Source organism: Vulpes lagopus, chromosome X (genome assembly GCF_018345385.1).
Source record: "Vulpes lagopus strain Blue_001 chromosome X, ASM1834538v1, whole genome shotgun sequence".
In the NCBI taxonomy this organism is placed as follows: Eukaryota; Metazoa; Chordata; class Mammalia; order Carnivora; family Canidae; genus Vulpes; species Vulpes lagopus.
In genome coordinates this window covers 68,999,527-69,008,561 of record NC_054848.1, presented here as the reverse complement: position 1 = coordinate 69,008,561, position 9,035 = coordinate 68,999,527, and the positions used below count along the sequence as shown (strand labels likewise).

General features: G+C 38.3%; 1 protein-coding gene across 1 annotated transcript; it reads left to right on the top strand.

Moving 5' to 3' along the window:
* The first annotated feature begins 327 nt into the window (after positions 1 to 327).
* NAP1L3 (nucleosome assembly protein 1 like 3) lies at positions 328 to 3,326 on the top strand. Its single transcript, XM_041740295.1, has one exon. The coding sequence runs from the start codon at positions 663 to 665 to the stop codon at positions 2,058 to 2,060; it is 1,398 nt and encodes a 465-aa protein (XP_041596229.1). The 5' UTR covers positions 328 to 662; the 3' UTR covers positions 2,061 to 3,326.
* Positions 3,327 to 9,035: the final 5,709 nt, after the last annotated feature.

The window sequence follows — 9,035 nt, the reverse complement described above, 5'->3', positions numbered from 1 at the left end:
GAGGCTCCTGACAAACCAAACGGGAATTCAGGATGAGATGATGGGAGAAAAATACGCCTCTTCCCTTGTTAGGAACCATGACTAATATTTTTACCTCATATTTAAGCTTGTTTTTGATTTATATAACTATAAAGATAGAATTTTCAGGGGAAATAAACGTTTTCCAATGGTGTGTGCCTCAGCTACCAAGGAGCGTCTGGGAAGGTGGGTGGAGCCTGGAGGGCGGCTGGTGCGTTCGGTCATTCATTAGGCTTAGAGCTTGTCAATCAAATTTGCCCAGCAAATGAGGCGCGATCTAAAGGCACACTGGGAACTAAATTAACGGCAGTTCTGACTGCAAGGGTGGGGGCTGGCGATCTAAACGCTGAAGAGATCTTGAAGTCTTACACTGTGCCATTAGGTGCAGCACGCCTCTGTCCGTCGCAGCTGCAGTGAGAGGCCTTGCCACCGCCACTCTCGCGCAGGCCTCTATTGTGGCTTCCGCGTCTGCGCGATCACCGCAGCCTAACCCAGCCCCGCCCTGCGCTGTTACCTTCGCTGCTGCAACCTCCTCAACCCCAGCCGCTGCCGCTACCCAAGCATACGTGAGTCATTTTCTGCCCATCTCCGAGCGCGCGGTCTCAGTGGTAGTCACCACATTAAGAGGTTTGCAGGTTTGCAAAATGGCAGAAGAGGATCTTAACATGGTCTCGGAACCTGCCGCCCAAAGGGTTACTGAAGAGAAGATGGCTAGCTCGTCTAGTGATTCTGGGGAAGAATCGGACAGCAATAGCTCTAGCAGCAGCACTAGTTGCAGCAGCAGCAGTGGCCGCAGCCGCTTATATAGAAAGAAGAGGGTATCTGGGCCTTCCAGAAGAGCACGGGGGGCTCCGCTGGGTAAAAGTTTTGTGGATCGGCTGCCTCAGGCAGTTAGAAATCGTGTGCAGGCGCTCAGAAATATTCAAGATGAATGTGACAAGGTTGACATCCTGTTCTTAAAGGCAATTCACGATCTCGAAAGAAAATATGCCGAACTCAATAAGCCTCTATACGATCGGCGATTTCAAATAATCAATGCAGAATATGAACCTACAGAAGAAGAATATGAATGGAATTCAGAGGATGAGGTGTTCAGCAGTGATGAGGAGGTGCAGGAAGACAGCCCTATTGAAATGCCTGCCTTAGAAAGTGAGGAGGAAGATGATAACCCTAAGGAAAAACCTCAGGTAAAGGCTGAAGAAAACGAGGTTCCAAAAGAAATTCCTGAGGCAAAGACTGAAGAAAACGCAGAGTCTAAAGATTTTCTGGGTATAAAGCCTGAAGTAGTCCCCCAGCAAAATGCAGAAGATCAAAAACAGCCTAAGGCAGCAGAGGCTAAGGCAAAGGCTGCTGTAATAGAGGCTCCTAAAAGAATTTCTGAGGTCAGGCCTAAAGAAAGAGTAAATCTTAAAAGAGCTCGTAAGGGAAAGCCTAAAAAAGAAGATCCTAAAGGCATTCCTGACTATTGGCTGACTGTTTTAAAGAATGTCGACAAGCTTGGGCCCATGATTCAGAAGTATGATGCCCCCATTTTGAAGTTCTTGTCAGATATTAGCCTAAAGTTCTCAAAACCTGGCCAGCCTATAAGCTACACGTTTGAATTTTATTTTCTACCTAATCCATACTTCAGAAATGAGATGCTGACCAAGACATATATAATAAAGTCAAAACCAGATCACAACGATCCCTTCTTCTCTTGGGGATGGGAAATCCAAGATTGCAAAGGCTGTAAAATCGATTGGAGAAGAGGAAAGGATGTTACCGTGACAACCACCCAGAGCCGCACAACTGCTAGTGGAGAAATTGAAATTCAGCCAAGAGTGGTTCCTAATGCATCATTCTTCAATTTCTTTAGCCCTCCTGAGATTCCTAAGATTGGAAAGCTAGAACCACGAGAAGATGCCATCCTGGATGAAGATTTTGAAATTGGTCAAATTTTACATGATAACGTCATCCTGAAATCAATCTATTACTATACAGGAGAAGTCAAAGGTACCTATGATGATGGTAAAGATTATGGAAACAGGAAATATCGAAAATAAAAAAAGAGGCAGCCTGAAGAAATTTTCAAGCATCTCAAAACCTCAAGCAGAAGTAAAGCAGGTTTATATAGGCTCATGTGAGATGCGGAAGGGGGGGGGGGCTTGGTGGTGGAAGGGCAGGGTGGCTTCTTTATAAACTCAACACAAGCATTCCTTACAGTCTTGTGTTTTCATATTTTCTTGGTAGTCTAAAAAATGTCTTACAGAGTCTAAGTATCAGTTTAGCTTATTGTAGTGTAATATTCTTCAAATATGTAAATGCTGCCAGTTATCTAAAGCATGCTAGTTTGGTGCTACAGAGTTTTGATTTTTGTGAAGTCCTTTTGTCATGTTCCTATTAGAATGTAGCTGTGAAAACTCATAATTGTCAATAGAGACAAATATTTGCTTGAAAAAAAGTTTCTGAAGTTACCAATGCAAGTGGTTTTTCTTTTCCAGCCCAGAAAACTAAAGGTTTAAATTTGCTTGTACTAGCTGTGCCTTCATTACTTTGCTATAGAAATACAGTACTTACATTAATTAGAACAGATAAATAGTGAAATATGACTGCTTGAAAAAAGATTAGCATAAATTTAAGAATGTCCATCAAGACCACATACGATATGACTGAACTTATTTATGTGACATAGTGATCTATAAATTAATAATAATGAAGTTATTGTTTACCACTGAAGTGTTAATATGACATAGTATTTTTTAAGTTTCCTCATCTTATACTGTGTAATTGTAAACTAAAGTTACTAACCACATTTTCTTTATAATATGTTCTATTTTGTCTTTCACTGAGATGATCACTTTATATCATTTGATATTTTTTCATGTTCTGTTGCTTTCTAAAATAAATGTCAAAGTGTATCATGCTATAAAAATCTAACATTTTTTCCTAATTATAAAAAAGTGGGTCTTCTAGAAAAAGTAGAAAATACTGAGGAAAAGGAAAATTTAAAAGGAATTTATAACTATTATTAACATTCTGATATGTTTCCCAGATCTTTTTCTTTAAAGATTTTATTTATTTATTCATGAGAGACACACACACACACAGAGAGAGGCAGGCTTCCTGCAAGGAGCCTGATATGGGACTCAATCCCAGATCCCGGATCACACTCTGAGCTGAAGGCAGCCGCTCAACCACTGAGCCACCCAGGTGTCCCTGTTTCCCAGATATTAGTTCTTCTTTGGAGGATACACATTCAAGTGATTAGAGAGAAATGGAACATGGCAGGAAGGCTAAAGGAGAGAAGAAAGGGAGGAGAGAGAGGTAGGGAAAAGGAGAAGGAAGAGGGAAAGAAGGAGGGTGGGAGGCAGAAGGAAGGGAAAGGTAGGGGAGGAAGGGAAAGGGCAGGAGGGAAAAGGGAGGAGGGGGGGGAGGAGTAGAATGGATGTGGGGAGGAGTGGGGATGGGGCAGAAGGGGTAAGAGAGAAGGAATGCCTTACCAAAAAGGACATCTATATAAGCCATTGCTTTCACTTCCAAGAGTAGGAGGGGTAAATGACCTAGGATGAGCAAGTGACTCAGGCCTGACTTGGGAGGAGGTCACACTCCCAGATGTGGCATTTTTTTAATAAGTGGCATCAGACTTTCACCTCTTCAGCACCATGCAACTGGTTACAGGGTGATCCTTAGATTTTTGGGTTGAAATTTGTGTGAAGAGGAGGCCCCTTAAAACTCAGCTTACCAGAGAGCTTTGCACAGGGCACAGAAGCAGAGGCACAATAAATAGTAAGTAGTATTTTATTTTACATTTGCCATTTCTCCATCCGCATATATTTTCCTTCAAAACCTGAAGGAAAAAGGTGTGGCAGGAGGATTTGGGGATTTCTGGGTTTCTAGGCATAAAATTAATCTAATAGTCTTTCCAAATACCATGATACATGGTTTGATATCTTGCTTTTATCCCTGTTTAGTGATAGCCCAGCCCCATATCTATGTGTCAAAATATTACAATCCATGACACTATAACCAATGATGTGTGTTTGCATATTTAGGTTGTTAGGATTTATACAAAACCAGGAAGCAAATTACTGCTTTTAGCAACACCACTGCAATTTTGACAGTGCCTTTGTTTTATTCCTGAGATATTTGTATTCATCAAGAAAGGGTATGGGAGCAGATTTAATTATGTAGCAGGACCAAAGTGAAGACTACAGTAAATATGGTGTACATGGATCACTGCTGCAGACATTCCCAAATCAAATATATACTGTGCTTGCCGGACAACACAGCAGAGCCCGTAAAACTTGGAGTGCAAAACCTTTATTGCATCTTAGAACACTTAGTGAAGTAATTTACCCCCTTCCCATTCTGTATTTTCCAATATTAAAAGAACGCATCTCAGAATATTTGCAAAAAAGAAGCAGAAATGCAGAATATAAAAATCATTAAGAAGCACACTACAGGAAGATATCCTGTTTGTAGATTGGTTTATTTCCTCCCAGTCGTCTCTTGAATAGGTTTTATCACAACTTCTTGGCTTAAATCTAAAGGTTAATTAGAGCTGGGTGGGTGTAAGAAGCAAAGCGGAAAGACAGTGTTTAGGTATTTTTACCTTTCCTGTTTAAGGCGTAGGTGGGAGGGTGGGAGAAAGGGAGGGGCAAAGTGGGTGTCAAAGATTTTTCCTTCAGTAAAGCAGGAATTCCGGAAATGCAGGCTGTTTGTGGTAGGTGCTTCTACCGCCTTGGCTTGTGAAGGTGGCTAGAGCAGAGAAACCTCTGGCACATTCGTTGGCTGCAATTTTGTCCATCATACTTAGCCAGCCAATGACTAGTGCCAGAAGGAGGAGCCGACTGGGCTTGGAACTCAGGAGCAGGAGGCTGAGGCAAGAGAAGAGTTTTGCTCAGTCTTCTACTTCTTCTGGCAAGCTCTTTTCCTTTTGCTGTAATTCAAGGCTGAAGCCAGCTGCCTTCATTCCTGCTCCTAACCGGACTAAGGAGGACCTCCTCTCCCTCCACTCTCCTTCCTTCTCCTCCTAAGCAGTAGCTGGAACCGCGGAAAAGGTAATGAAGAAGCTCGATCTAAGTGGACAAAGTGACAATACAGATCGTCAAATGATGCCAATTATCCGTTATGTCGGAGTCTAGAGGTACTGGTGCCCTTGTCCTCAAAAAACTTAAGGGATAATGTGATAGGATAGGAGCCAAATTTGAAAAGGAATTGCAGGCTCTTGAGAAAAAGTGTAAACCCTCCTTTGAGGTAGGTGTTTGTGCCCACTAGTGCATGTATTAGGACAACCAGCAGTGTAATAATTTCAGTACACTTGTGGATTACTTCACATGTTGTTTTGTGGTTTTTGAAGAGTATTTTTTAAATTAAAATGAAATATTTAAGTATTAAAATACATAGCATTTAGAAGTATATTTTTCTTCAAGAGATGCAGAACAAAAAAAAAATTCTCTAAAGCATCTTTGCTTATTGCTATGTAGTTTAGTCCTTATGATTTGTGTGTGTGAGAGAGATAGCTTTTAGAGAGTGGGAAAATTACTAGAACTCTTCACTGAAGCTAATATTTACTTGGGGGAAAAACATCCTTGGAGAACCAATCCAAGTGTGTGTTTTGCCTCCAGCTCAGAAGTAGGAGAGTTTACATCAACTTGTACCAGATGTGCCTTCATTATGGTGCTATAAAAATGTGATTTGTTGTGGTATGGTACCTTACAAAATTTTATCACTTGAATAAAGTAGCCTAGAGTTAAGAATTTTCAAAAACACATTAATATGAAGTCTCCTGGATTACTTTTTAAAATTTTTGTGTGACACATGGATTTACAAAGAAAAAATTAAACATAATGAAGCTGTTTTTATCTTGTAGTGCTGACAAAAGTTACTGTTTGCAAGTGTTTTACTCACTTGTGCTCATGAGTTATGTAAGCTAAGGTGATGAAGTATTATTTTCTTTGCACTATGCTTCACTGAAAACTGTTACTTTATCACTGTTTTATTATATATTCTGATTATAAAATATATTCATTATAGAAAATTTGGAAAATATACTGAAAAGCCTAAAAATTATTTTAAAACAATTCCGCCTTCAAAGATAACCACACTTTACCTGAAAATGTCTATAGCTTTATTAATGTAACTACTATTCTATCACTATCACTTTTCATTTAGTATACTTTGTTTTAACATATATGAAATGGATATACCATGATTTTTGCATCAGCTTCTTATCATGGGCATTTAGGTTAGGAACATCTTTTTCTAATTGATTAGCAATGATAATCACTGTCTTTGAATTAAAGAAAAATGTTGTGTATGCTGAAACATTTTCTCTTTTGATTTTTTTTCATTCTTTGTCCCTGCATAATTTTTATGTTAATATGGTCACATTTATCCTTTTTTCTCCCATAATAGATTTTGGGTATTTGGCTTACAAAGACCTGTCCACATCAAGATCATTTTTGAAAATTGCTCATATTTTCTTACAGGACTCTTATAGTTTCATTTAATGCTTTAACCCTTCTGGAATAATTTTGATGAAAATATTGAGGTAGCTCTACCACTTTTTTTTTTTCTCTCAACACAACTCACCAGTTGTTTCAACACCATTTATTGAGGGATGTCTGGGTGGCTCAAATCAGTTAAGTGTCTGACTCTTGGTTTCTGCTCAGGTCATGAGCGCATGGGTATTGGGATTGAGCCCAGCCTCAGGCTCTGAGCCCAGGGCCTGGTGTGCTTGAAAGAGGTCTGTCCCTTTGCCCCTCTCCCTGCCTGCTTGTGCACCTCTCTCTCTCTCAAATAAATAATTAAAAAAAACACCATTAATTGGATATTAAATATCCAATGTAATTATTTGCCACTTTTATTTTTTTATTTTTTTATTTTTTTCACTTTTATTATATAATTAATTGCCTAATGTCTTTGGGCCTACTCCTTGCCTGTTTTGTTCAAAATGGTTATTCTTGTGCCAGCATAAATCTTTTCAAACAAATCTCTGATATACATTTTATTATCTGGTAAGAAAAGAACCTTAAAGAATTTATTTTTAAGATTTTTTGGATATTTTCACCTATTTATTTTTCCAGATGAGCTGCAGTATTTTTTTTCAGGCTCCCTCCCCAAAGCCTATGGATATTTTGATTGGAGTTTTTTTGAATTTATAGATAATTTTATAGGGAATCAAGAATTGCATCTTATTCAGTCCTTTTATCTAGTGACAAGATGTGTCTTTCCATTTAATCAAGTCTTCTTATATCCTTCAGTAGAATTTTAAAGTTTCCCTGTTAAAATAGGCTTCTCGAAAATATTCCGAACTTGTTCCTTAGTTTCTTCTTCCTTAGTCTGCCTTTTGCATATGCTTTTTTGCTTCTTATTAAATCATCTATGCTTAAGTGTTGCCCCTATCTTTAAGCTTTGAATGGAGGCAACTGTTTCCTAAAGTGTGATGTGTGAAAAGGTAAGAAGAAATGAGCTTGAGCATCTCAGAAGCTTCAATTCAGGTTTGTCTCCTATTCTTCTCTAAATTGCTGCATCCTCTGCCTGAGGCCATTTTTCTCAATTTATGTTGTTCTGTCCATTGCCAGCTTTGGAATGAATGTAGATCAGTATGACTAAGTGAAATGTCTTGAGTTAGAGGTGTTCTGTGGTGATGTAGTAGTTAATTTCTGCTCAACTTACTGGCCAGCATCTGTATTTATTTCTTGCTTGTCTTTCTCATATTGAAGCAATCTCCAGAATATAAAGATGATATGATGGTATACTTTTCTTCTTTACTTCAGCTCCCCTTTTGTTCTGTAGTATGGAGATGTTTCTAAAAAGGGTGTTTTTGCTACTTTCATTATCTGCCACAGGCCTAAATCAAATATTCAGGGCTTGAGCTCTTTAAGGAAATCTGTACACTGCCCAAGACCTGTTAAAGCAAGCATTAATTCGTAGTCCTGCATTTTTTTTGTTAAAATTTCCTCAAACTAAAAGATATTCTTTCCCGTGTGTGTTGCTTGTGATTGTGACTGTTTCTTTGATCTGAAGATGATTTCTGCCTTTATCTTTTATTCTGATGATTCTGTTGCACATGCAGGATTGAGAACCATAGAGCAATGTAGAAAAGGATCTCTAAGAGGGGCATATATAATGTTCTCTAAATGTATTGACCTCAGAAAACTTTTTCTGCAACACAGCTATTAACAACTCCCCTAATTAGTGTTCCTAAAATATCAATTTGGTGAATTTGGCTTTGGCTAAATATGTAAATTAGCCCATCTTCATTTATTAGTAAAAGCATCTCCTTACATTAAAAAAGAAACTTGTTAAAAAAACTTTTTTAAGACAATTAAAGAACTCATAGAAAGTTGCAAATATAGTACAGGAAAGTCTTTTGTACCCTACCCTCAGCTGTCCCAAATGGTAATACCTTATATGACTATAGTACAATACTCAAACCAGGAAATTTTCATTGGTAAAATCTACAGACCTTATTCAGATTCTGCCACATTTTATGTGCATTCCTCTGTGTGCATGCATGGATGTGTGTATGTGTGTAGTTCTATGGAGTTTTACCACATGTACAGATTCATGTACAGATTCAATCAAGATTCAGAACTGTTCCATGATCACAAACTAACTCCCTCGGACTAACGTCTTCCCTCTTGTACCTAATGTCTGGCAATCATTAATTTGTTTTCAGTATTGAAATGAAAAAGTTATATAGATGGTTATATAAATGGAATTATACAGTATGTAACTTTTGGAGATTGACCTGTTTTAATTCAGCAAAATAATTTTAACATCCATTCAGGTTGTACCTGTATCAATAGTTTGTTCTTTTTATTGCTGACTACTATTCCAGTATGTTAACAACTGATCTGTGACTATACTATAGAAGAATAAAACTGGGAGAAAAGCAAACAGGACTGCCAGTGGCCAGAACCTCCCATAGGGATGAAAGAAGGAATTACAAGGTCTTTATAAAATTTGAAAGTTTAATAGTATCAGTAGAAAATGCTTATGTGATGCTTACCATGTACCAGGAATATATA

Excerpts from the sequence above, each read along its gene's own strand:
- NAP1L3 (XM_041740295.1), top strand. The coding sequence starts at position 663 with ATGGCAGAAGAGGATCTTAACATGGTCTCGGAACCTGCCGCCCAAAGG.